At 47.7% G+C, this 11,776-nt stretch overlaps 1 protein-coding gene across 1 annotated transcript; it reads left to right on the top strand.

Annotated features, from left to right (window-relative positions):
- Nucleotides 1-5,806: 5,806 nt before the first annotated feature.
- Nucleotides 5,807-9,121, top strand: LOC310912812 (uncharacterized protein). Its single transcript, XM_083867685.1, has 2 exons — nucleotides 5,807-5,894; nucleotides 7,341-9,121. The coding sequence occupies exon 2, from the start codon at nucleotides 7,364-7,366 to the stop codon at nucleotides 7,682-7,684; it is 321 nt and encodes a 106-aa protein (XP_083723811.1). The 5' UTR covers nucleotides 5,807-5,894; nucleotides 7,341-7,363; the 3' UTR covers nucleotides 7,685-9,121.
- The last annotated feature ends 2,655 nt before the right edge of the window (nucleotides 9,122-11,776 follow it).

Raw genomic sequence — 11,776 nt, 5'->3', positions numbered from 1 at the left:
GCTTATGTTCACAGAAAATAGCCTTGCCTGGATGGGAGAACACATGAAAGAACATTGCTCCTGCTTCCTCTGCATGTAGGTTGCATGTCAGGACATGCGCTTTGTGACAGATTAAGAGGGCACATTTTGGGGAAGGGAAACTTTCTGCCAGCTCATCCCTAGAAGGCAGGCAGGTAATTATACCCCCAGTGGGCTCCATCCTCACCAGGAGAAGGCAGCACCTGACTTGGGTTACAATTTGGTAATTTACAGCAGAAAAAAATCCAGCAATAAGAGCAGTGAAAAGAGCAGTGCTGGACTGCCCCCAAAGAGGGATGCAAAGTCTGTCACCCAAAATAAGCACAGTCTGGTCCCCACTTCAGTCAACTGATATTGGGTAGCTCTGGGTGTCACAAGCAAAAGTCACAGAGACCACCCAAAGGTATCCCAAGGGACAGGCTTCCCTCTGCCAGAAGAGAAGCCTGGATTGCCAGGAAATGCCCCTCTGGAGGCATTTTCTGGACTACAGGTTTCCAACTGTTCAACAGGGGAAGTTGTTTTCAAACAGTCCTCCATTTTCTCCCTCCTATGCTTTGCACAACATCCCATGGCTTTAAAACCAGAAGGAAAAAGTGAAGTGCTTGTTTTCTCTATTATCCCTTATGCTATCCATCTGTCCCACATCCTTTCCTATTCATTGCTTCTTTTCAGAAAGATTATGAGGTGCTAGAAAGGGAGGGAGCCAGCCCTGTAAACTCCTCATCTGAGGTTGAACGGAGAGGTGAGAGCTTTTACTGACAAAAGACTGTGTGAAGACAAGCACTGTCCACCCAACTCTTCGCTCTTGTTGGAAAGAACACATATCAAGTCATCCACCGTTGAAGATATGAAAGATGTAAACACCTCTCCTTTGAAAGGCCCTTACTCAAAACTGAACTGGGATGCAATAAATCAACCCCCACATTCACACAGAAAAAAAAAAAAAAAAAAAAAAAAAAAAAAAAAAAAAGAGAGAGAGAGAGAAAGAAAAGAAAGAAAGAAAGAAAGGAAGGAAGGAAGGGGAAATCTAGATTAGTCACAAAGAAGTTCCCCCGCCTGCTTCTCTGTGTATAAAGCAATCTCCTGAAGGCACTGTCTTCACTTCATATTTGCTCCTGGGACGGGAGCTCCTCAGCCCCTGCGGGCTCCTGCTGAGCCCCTGGCCCCTCCCCAGCAGCTGCAGGCAGCGGGGCTGGCATGGAAGGAAAGCCAGAGGCACAGCCAAGGCCGGGAGAACACGTGCACTGTGAAAGGGAACCTGAGGAGGATGAATGCAAGCCCTGGCCAGGAGGACAGGTTGGGAACACACTGCACCTCGTGTCCGCGGTTGCTCAGTGGATTTTACTGCTTGCCTGCCTGATATACCTGGGTATAGATTTTCTGCAGCCCTCAGCGGTAAGAACTCATGTTCAACCCTCTGTCTGTTGGCCTGTAAAGCCTTCTATGGGATTCTTTTCCTTTTTTTTTTTTTTTTTAAGAAAAGCAAAAAGCTTTTAAGTTTATTCCTATCCCTATTCAAGTTTTTAATCCCTTCTGTATGATAGTATTTTTTTTTTAATTGCCTGTCCTCAAAATAACATTCAGTTACTCATGGCAGGGTTTGGGCCTGCAGAGTTTCCAGCAGAGTGACTGTTCCAAGAATGCTCTTTTCACTGACCCCCGGGGGAGGGAGGTCTGACTCCGTCCCACCCTTCCCCCGCCCTGCAGTGACTTGTGCGTATTTCCATTTAATTGACTAAGATCATGTGCGTGAATGACACTCTTTCTGCTCATAAACCCCTCCCAAACTTCTGAAGTGTACTAAATGGCAGGCAGATGTGTGAGAAAGCAAGTTACCCTTGTGACAGCCCTAGCAAGACCCCCTGACCCCTTTGGGTGCTTCAGCCTGCCCATAAAAGGGGGTTAGGAGCAGTCACCTCCTTCTGTGCACGTGAGAAAGGCTGCTGTGTCCAGAGAGAGTTTTGTGTGCCCACAACACCAGAAAAAGCAGGACAAAACAGATGCTTGGGGCTCACAGTGCTCCAGCACAAGCTGCAGCAAATACATGTTTACCTCTCCCACGTGCTCGTAGGCTGCTGGATTGTCAACAATCTTTCACCGCTGCTTCAGTGCTGCTCGTGCAGCAGCGATTTCTCCTCCCACTCCTTCTCCAGGAGCTTTGCACCACTTTAAAGCTTGTTGTGCTTCGTTTCACCCGTGCTCATTCTTTCTCCCACCTAGGCTTGTCACAGAAGCAAGCCAGGCAAGTAACCATGGCCTCACGCTCCTCTGCTGTTTAATGCAAACCCTTGTGCTCTGCACAACTTTCACTGACCTGAGGCTCACAGTGGTTATTAAACTAGGGAATAATGATTCTGATAACATTGAAAGTTAACACTTGTCATTCAGGTCAGTCCTCTTCCCCTTCCACTACTTTGGGAGAGAGAAGTTGCACTGTAAGCCAGCAGAGGAGGGCAAGCAATCACAGTGCTCAAGGTGCAGAAAGCTCTCCCAGGTCACACTCTGGCTGTGAAGCTTCATCTCCCAGCATCTAGCTCTTCTCTAAAAATTTTCCTCTTCCAGAGGAGTATAGCAGGGCCTGGCATTGCTGTCTGTGAGTCTTACAAACCCAAGAGAGCAGCAGCAGGTAAGGGGACTCAGTCCATGTCTGGAGTTTCCCTTCCTCAACAGAAACAGCTGAAACAGGGTGCTCAAGGAACAGCAATGGCAACAGATGAGAAGTCCAGGTCCTGAGAATCACCAAAGAACCTTTTCAGTTTTAAACATTTGCTAGCTACAGGGCTAGGACTATTATTTCTATTATTTTAATAGATCACCCTGGTGTCCTGTTTGGAGTGCACTATTCTGTGCAGGAGTGTACATGGGGAAATTTCATTGCAGTGCAACCACAGGCTTCAGCTGGGAAATCATGAACTGACCATAGATATGTCTCTTGGAGGGGCGGCAGTAGGAATCTGAGTTGACTTTTGGGGCAGTTTAGGGATACTTTATGGAAGTAGTGTGAGAGTGGCAGTCTTGAGACTGCTGATGCATGGGAGTGAATGAGTGGCTCTCCCTATCTCCTGTTCTCCAAAGTGCAGAGTGCCACTTGGAGCACTTCATTTGGAAGGGAATAATATCTGTGTTTTTTCACAGAGAGACCATATTTGATTCCTTTCCATTGTCCTCATGGAAGCATGGCTTTAAAAAAAAACCAAAAAAACAACTCCTGGACTGTTCTGTGAAAACAGAGCATAAATAATGACTTAGTAAAGTTAGCATCTGCAGCCCAGACTGTGCTTAACAAAACGGGACAGTGATCACGTTTTCTGTCATACCACTTGGAGAACAAACCTCAGCTGAGATTTCCAAATGAGGAAGCAAAAAAAAAAAAAAGTCAGTAATAGTCCATTTTTACATCTGCAATTCCCACCTCTTCTGGAATTACCTTCTTTTGCCACATCTTTCCTCTTGTTTGGGAGGTAAAATCCATGATCCTGGTGAGGAGAAGGTACAACCCACTTCCAGAGAATGGTCACCTGCCATCTTTGGCACATCTCCATGTGTGACACAGGTGGTCCTCTCAATGAGCCCCCTGAAGGTTTGCACTTTCTGAGGTCCAAACTTACTCCTGAAGCTTCTGCTACATGGCCCTGGCATGGCCCTGGACACAGTGTCCCTGTTCAGGGATCCAGAACGGGCAGAAAGGAAGGGTCTGTGTGTAAATGGCATGGGGAAATCTGAAGCCATCAGTAAGGAACACCTCAGTGTCCTCAGCCCTCCTGGCATACTTTCCCATGTGCCATGCAAAGGCAGAGCAGAGAAAGAGAGGTCAGCAACTTTGCTATGAGCTCCCAGAGTCCTTCCAGTACCTCCAATACCTTGTGTCCTCAGCAGGATTTACCATTAGGTATCTGCAAAGTACTCTGAGATCATGCAATAACTGCAAGAGAGACGTAAAACAGGTAATTTGCATTAGTGACAATGGGGTTGATATTTTTATTAGAGCAACAAATTTGTCACCCAGACTGTGTGTGTTGAACACACCCTGTCCATCAGTGGCCAGATGGCACAGATTGCAGTAGACGCTGACCTCAGACGCTCAGCACTTTGCTCTTGTTGAGAAACTACCTGGAAATCCCGGCTGTGTGAGCCAGGAGAGAAAGGCCTGTGGACTCAGGAATAAGATCAAGCATGAGATTCAAGCTGAGGCAACCGATAGGGACGGTGACGCCGAAGGGGACAGTTCCACCAAACTCAGCGGGCGATCAAAGCTTGTGTTTGTCAGCTTTGACACACAAAGGTGTCTCCAGCCTTGCAGGCGCGGACAATCAGCCGTGGCAGCACTAGAGGGTGCCAGAGCAGACCTTTTCCAGCGCCAGACCCACCTCAGCTCCGGCACAGAGCGCTCCGAGCTGCCGCTGCTTCCTCTGCCTCTCGCCTTTGCCCCGAACCTGCAGACAGTCTGTGCCCACACCCTGCACATTCCCCGTGCCCAGAGCTGCTCTGCCCCTGGGACACCTGAGCCCAAATCCATGAAAGTCAGCCCAATCCACATCTCAGCGGCGCACCTTTTCCCTTAGGAAAGGGAAAGCCTTTAGCACGAGCAAAGAGAAGAACGCAGAGTGCTGAGCCCAAGCTTTCACTCTTTGATCAGGCAAAACGCTGAGGACTTGTGGTTGTGTAGAGACTGCAGATTTGGGTCTCCTGTGGTTATGACGAGAGACAAGTTTGAGATGCCAAGTTCAGATTTAAAAATCCAATGCAGAAGTTTGGTGTTTTGCATATCTGACCAATAAGATACACACTTTGCATTCACTTTCTCTGTTACATTCATAAAGTACAAATCACAGAGTCACAGAATGATTTAGGGGGGAAGGGACCTTGAAGATAATCTTTTTCCAACCCCTCTGCCATAAGCAGAAAGGGACACTTTCTACTAGACCAGACTGCTCCAAGCCCCTTCCCAACCCAGCCTTGGACACTTCCAGGGATGGGGCATCCCCAGCTTCTCTGGGCACCCTGTGCCACTGTCTCACCACCAAAATTAGGAAGAATTTCTTCCTAATATTTAATCTAGACTTGCCCTCTGTCATTTTAAAACCATTCCCCCCATCCCTTATCACGCCAAGCCCCTGTCAAAAGTCTCCATCTCTCTTGTAGCCCCTTTAGGTACTCAAAGGTGCTTTGAGTTCTCTCTAAAGCTTTCATTTCTCCAAACTGAACAACCCCATCTCCATCAGCCTGCCTTCACGGGAGAGGTGCTCCAGCCAATTCTAAACACATCTCAGTGCACTTAAGAGCTTCTGAGAGACACACACATCCAGTAACAGACTGACCCGAAGTAGAAGGAGCCATAAAGCCAGACCCACCTCTTGGTGCCCTGCAGGAGGGTGGGACAGCACGCCTGGCTCCCTGCTCTGCCAACGATGCCTGTTTGCCAGGTGCTGTAAGCCAGGCTTGAGGAGGTCATGCAGAAAACGTTCTGCACCCCGAAGTCCTTCCTTGCTCTTTGCTCCGACTCGATTGCACACACCAGCGTGGTTTTCTAAACAAAACCAGCACTGCCTGGGCTGCTCTGGAGGGCTCAGTGCTGGGCTGGAAGTTGCACTGGCTGGGAACCACGCTAAAATAGTACCCTATAATAACGATATAAAGTCAAGTCCAGATCAGAGCTGGCTGGCAGCAGCTGTTGACACTGAGGCTGCCTGCTGTGCTTTTGGAGATGCAGCTGCTCTGCCCCTGCAGACAATGAACGATCCTGGCTGGGAAACGAAAGTGACAGCAGCAGCAGCAGCAGCAGCGAGGTGCCAGCCCGGTGCTTTAACGAGGATTTATCTGTTTTGTTTTCCAGAGCCAGAGTAACAAAGTTCCATGGACCCACATCCGGTACACAGGTGAGTGTTGGGGCGGGAGGACCCTGGCCCCGGCCCCTTGATGATCCTCCAGAGTAGCAGCCACCACTGTGCCACATCCCCCTTGCACAATGGGAGGGCTCCCCACTCTGCCACAGTCCCCAGGAACCTCCATGGCATCCTGTGGCCCCTAAAATACCTAAATGGCTCTATATGCTTGGTGCCACAGTGATGGCTGTTTCTTCTGATGGAGGACAGGTACCAGGAGAGCTGTCAGGGGAGAGGGGCCAAGCCTGCCCTAGTGCTGCAAGGGGCCAAAATGAAACAATTGGGTTTTCCTAGAGCAGAACAAAAAACCTGAAAATCTGCGTGGATTTCTGCAGTCCTCATCTATCTACTAAAACAATCTTTCACTCTGTGAATAAACAAGAAAGGCATTTTTGAGAATATATTAAACGCACGTGCCACACTCTTGTTTTTTTCTGAAACAAATCAATGGTTTCCTGATTTATGAAAAATGTAAATGATTTCCTCAGGAGGAGTGGGTGAGAGCACACACCACACCAGATGTGCTGCTCTTTGTGCCAGCTACAATGGATGTTTGTCCAATGTCAAACCTCAAAGATAAAACCAATTACTAAATGTTTTTAAATAATGCTGAAAACATTATTGTAGTTTTACTTTCAGTTAAAAGTGTGAGGCAGCAGGAAGTCTAATCTAATAGAAACTTATATCCTTCAGAGGAAAAGCTTGAGAGATTTGGCCCCAGCCCAGAGGGAGAACTGGAGCCTGGAGAACTTCTGGGTGCCCTGCTCCCAGGGGTTTCAGCTGGTGTGCTGAAAACCCAGGGGCACAGGAGAGAAACATGGCCAGCCTAGCCCTGGGAACTGTTACTCTTTGTTCCATGAGAAAACCTTTCATGCCAAGTTCTGGTTTAATTTCTCCTTATTCTGCTCTCTATTAATTAGTTCCTTCTGCTTCTGTCTCTTTGCTGCTTTTTCATTTTGTCTTCTGGGAAAAAAAACCCAAAAACAAACCTAAGATGAGGGCTGATGTCACCAGCATCTCCACAGAAAGCACTTTTTGTCTTATAGCTCTGGATGCTTTTTCCTCATCTTATTTACTGTCTTAATTTTCCTGTTCTTTCTATGAACCTGTGCTTTCTAAACTCACAGTGATGCTTTACTTACTGTATTTTTCTGTATTGTAAGGCACAGAGTAAGTAGACAGTGCATAAATAAAAATTTGGATGAATAATCCATGTGCCAGAAGACATAGCTTAGTCAACAGTGGGAATCTGTAAATTCTCACAATAGATGATGTCTGGCTAGAGTAGATGATATTCTAGCTCTAGTCTGCCCTGTTCTGTAGTTTACTCCCCCGTTTTTTATATTTTTCAATCTTCCCTGCAGTCGGGTGGTGTAAAACAACCCATTTCCTAGAAGCCCTTTGCCATCACGGGATCACCTTTGCTTCCTTCCATTCCAGGCAGAAGCATCAAAGGAGTAGCCATGAATCTCACTGCTGAGCTGGGCCCCATCCAGATCAGAAATGGTTCCATCGTGATCCCCTGTGACGGCCTCTACCTCGTGTCCCTGAAGAGTTCCATCTACCTGGAAGAGGAGAACTGGCTGAAGCTGACCCTGCGGGGGACACATGAGACGAGCAGCGCCCTGTGGGAGCAGATTGTTCAGAGCAGTGACAGGACAGTGAACCTCACCACGGTGCTGTACTTGTTCCAGCAGGACAGCATCACTCTGTGGACCAACTCCAACGCCAGCATCCGGGATCTGTCCTTTAGCCTGGTGTTGATAAGTAACAACAAGTGCTAGCTGGAGGAGCTGGTGTATGAAAAGCGGCGTGGAAAGTACAACCTTCCCCACTGACCTGTAGGTTTTGTACTTTTACAGGCAGACTGCTCTAGAATCATTCCCTGGGGCTGTGGAGAGCCTCAGTGGGAGTGCAGATAAACCACAGTGCAGACAGGCTTTGTGTAGTGCATGCAGGGTTTGCCTCTTTGGAGCTCTTTGCAGCTGATCTGCTACCCAGGATGGATCTTTCCAACACTGGGGAAAGGGATGCATGGAGTTCTTGAGAAGAACAGAAATGAAAGCCAAAGAAAGTCACCCAAGCTTAGCTCATATTCAGAGAAACCCTGGGTTTCTCTCTTTACTTGACAGTATCTGTGTATAGTAGAAATGTGTTGTACTTTTTCTCAAATAAAAGTTGGTGAGTTAGGAAGTTACCTCAAGTGTCTTGAAGCCACATGGAGCAGGAGGAGCACAAATCTGCCTGGTAAGATGGAAAACAGGGAATAGGCAGCAAGGGAATGCCTTTGGAGTAAGCCAGATAAAGGCTGTCTGAGAGGTAAAGGCTGTGAGAGAAGGTGGTATTTGGAAATGAGCTGACAGGGCTGCACTGGACAGCAGGAGCACAGGCCCTGCACTGACTGTGGAGTTTTGGGGAGCAGCCTTTGAAAGCAGAGCTCCACTGGCTGTTCCAGCTGTCCACAGACCACTGAAGCCTGACCCCAAGGAATATCTGGTGGGACATTTATATCTTGAGTTCTAAAGTCTCAGAGGAAAATCTCCTTCAAGCACACACTCACTAGCTTGACTTGAAAGTGAACCAGGCACATAAAAAGTTGGGCAAACATGAAGACTTCTAATTTGGTGACTTCTCTCTACTGGACCAAGTGGAAGCTGTAGATCTGTGCATCCTTTCCTCAGGGAGGACTCAGATGGTTCTCATGACTGCCCTTGACTTTGTCTACAGGTATGTGCCAAAGGCACTCCTCCATGAGACACCTGTGCACACCTGCCTGGCTCCTGCGGAAGTCAGACTGCTCTCAGTGACACTGGGCTGCTCATCCCTGCTCTCCTTGCAGCTTGAGGCTCCTGGAGACAAGTCCTGCCCATGCTGCAGGCAGCCCCTGACCTCAACACAGCCAGCAGCTGGGGGATTTCTGGTTGAAGTGAGGCAGATTTTAAGGGCGAGTTGACTACAAGTCTCCCAATGAACTCCATCAACATTTCAGTGTGTCACTGCTGCCTGTGAAGTCTTTTGTTAAAAGTATTTATGTATTTAAGTGATAGGCATAAGAATGTTACATCAGATTTCATAGAAACACAGGGAAGGGTCCAGACCAAGTTATCAGCACTGAACTCCTCTTTGAAAATCCTCACAATGCTCTGGACTGTTCCTGCTTTGCAGGCACCCAAACCTGGACTGACCCACTCATGGCTGTGCACTCCTGCAGGCCCAGGTGCTACAGGCAACTAAGGAGATCCTCCAGGCCTTGGAGAGTTTCCTGGGCTTTAGGCTAACGAACTTCCCTGCTTGGGCCAGGCCAGAGCCTCAGGGGAAACTGGCTGAAGCAGCTCACTCCTGTAATGCCAAAAAGCAGCTTTTCTCCTCTCAGCTGAGAAGCTGTGGCTGACTTGCACCCACAGGATGCTCGTCATTAAGGGATATTTTGGGCTTTTAACTCTGGCCACGCTTACCACCACAGGGACTAAGGCAGCTGCACCCTGCCCCAAGGATGGGGATTATCACACTCCCCAGCAGAAGTGAGAATGTGTTTATCTTCCTAAAAAATAATAAATTTTTCCTTTGCAACATTTGGGCTGGTAGTGTCCCTTGGAGGTGGGGGCCAGGGCAGAAGGATGTCAGAAATGGCTGGTGAATTATACATTCAGTGTTTGAGCAGACATTTCCAGTGCTAGGAAAACTGTATGAATTTTTCACATACTTCCTTTTTTTTACAGTTCAGCTTTTGTTTCAGCTCTCCACAAGGATATGCAGGGCTGGTGCCTCCCAACATGTGCTAACACAGGGCAGGCCATGTCAGTGGTGTGTGCAGGAGTGCACAGCACAGCAAGAAAAATGAAGCCCAGAGAACACAAATGGATTTGTTCTTTGGAAGGCTGTACCCTTTCTTCTTGTTCAGAGCAGGAGAGGGCATTTCACACACTGATCCCACTCAGGCTCAAATTCCAGGCTCAACTAGACTGACCTATATCTATACACATGCATGCACTTGTCTTAAAATAAAGGCTGAAACAATTCAGCTCCTGACATGGGTTACTTGGTGGACTCATCGGTAAGTTTCCATTCCAGCTTTTGTTTGTATCCAGAGACCCCTTTCTTCCACAAGGTTAAAAGTCTCTTTGCTACAGGAAACATTCATTTTTGTTACTGGGGTGGTTAAGGAGCTTGAATGAGCTCACAGATGGTGCTAGAGTCCCGTCTTACAGCTCTGTGGAGGTGCAAGGCTGGACCAGGCATTTTTGGAGATAATCCCTGACTACAGAGGGGCAGCACATTCTTTTTCCTGTGCTTACTGTCAATGAAAGGGGACCTTGTGGCCTGTCCTCCCTTTCCATGAGGTCATTTCACAGGACACAGCCATCATCTGGGTCATTCCTTACCCTTCGGTGTCAGGGCGGCTTCTCCCACTGCTGTGGGTTTGTCTAACACATGCTGCTGCACAAGCTGCATAGGTGGCCACTGTGCACTCCCTCCCTTCCCCCTCCTCTTTCCCATCTCTCGTGGCTCACATTAAGGGTGACAAAGCTGATGTGAGAGCCATGGCCACCCCTGGGGAAGGAGCTCCCAAGGGGATGGAGGCCACTCCTCCCACAAGAAATGATGGGAAACATTTAAAGTCCATTCACAGCCACGTAAAAATCACCTCATTTTCTACCACATATGGTTATCAGTAATAATGTATAATGAGCCTGTGGTTTTTCAGACACCATTTACATTTCCTCAGCCAGCGTGAGTCACAGCTATTGCCTGTCAGCTTCACCAGTGAGAGAGAAGGAGAAAGCTGAAGTGTGCTTGGCAAAGTGCAGCTGGCTGCTGCTGCTGTAGAGCCAGCACTGTCCAGCTCAGGCAGCAGAAAGCACAGGAATTTAGTTTCCTCGGTCAACAATCAAAATGGGGAAATATGATATAGAATCAAGCAGCCTCCTGCAGTAACTGGTTGGGAAGGTTTGCCTCGTTAGACTTTCCTCAGCAACATGTCTAACTTTAGAGCTGTTCTCTGAGCTGGCAGTTGGTTCCTGTTTTCCAAGGGATCCAGACCAGCCCCAAAGACGCTTGCATCCAGCTACGGGATAATCCACAAAAATAAGCAAATTGAGCAACACACTCACTGAGGACTGGAAGGAGTTGGTGCCAGGCCAGAAAAGGACAGTGGTGAGAGAGTAGCAGAAGGATTTATCACCCTCTGCAGCCTTATAAGCCCTAAGGCCAGGGAGGACTGGGGAGGTTATTTGCACATTTCCCAAGTGGAAAAGAAAGGCTGCCAAAGGCTCAGTTCTCCAAGCAGATGAGTAAAGTTGTTAAGGGCTAGCAAGCTGAGCAAGCAGAGTAGAGACTGGGGGCACATCTCCCCATGGAGATGCCAAGCTGTGAGGGAACTGAGGCATTGATTTAGAAGCATTAAAGACTGTAGTCAAAATAGATAGTGCTGAGATAATGTAGCTAGGACTTCCCTTTTGCTAACAGAAGCCAGACTGAAGGAACTGATAAATTAGGGAAGGTGTCAAACTAGGCTTTTGCATCCTGAATAATCAATAGACCCCATGAATACAATACAATCATAAATCAAACAGTCCTGGAAAAAACAGGATTTAGCTGTCACTAACACTAAAGGTTAAAAAGTCAAGGGAGGAAGACCCATCTTACTTCATCATTTTGGGACCCCACCCTATAAAAAAAGACCACCGACCCATTTTAAAGAACAAACTACACATGCTTAATGGCTTTTTGGGCCAATTACCATACGAAGCGGGAAATGGGATGTACCAGAGTTATGAATATGCATTTGTGTTTTGAGTATTCAATACTCCTGTACATAAAAGACCCTGTGATGATCTGTAAATTGTGCGTGTGTTTTTGGGAGCTATCCCGCACGC

The sequence above is a fragment of the Zosterops lateralis genome (assembly GCF_965231275.1).
Source record: "Zosterops lateralis genome assembly, chromosome: 9".
In the NCBI taxonomy this organism is placed as follows: domain Eukaryota; kingdom Metazoa; phylum Chordata; class Aves; order Passeriformes; family Zosteropidae; genus Zosterops; species Zosterops lateralis.
Note: the sequence above shows the minus strand (reverse complement) of the source record. Positions and strands in the feature narration are given on the sequence as shown.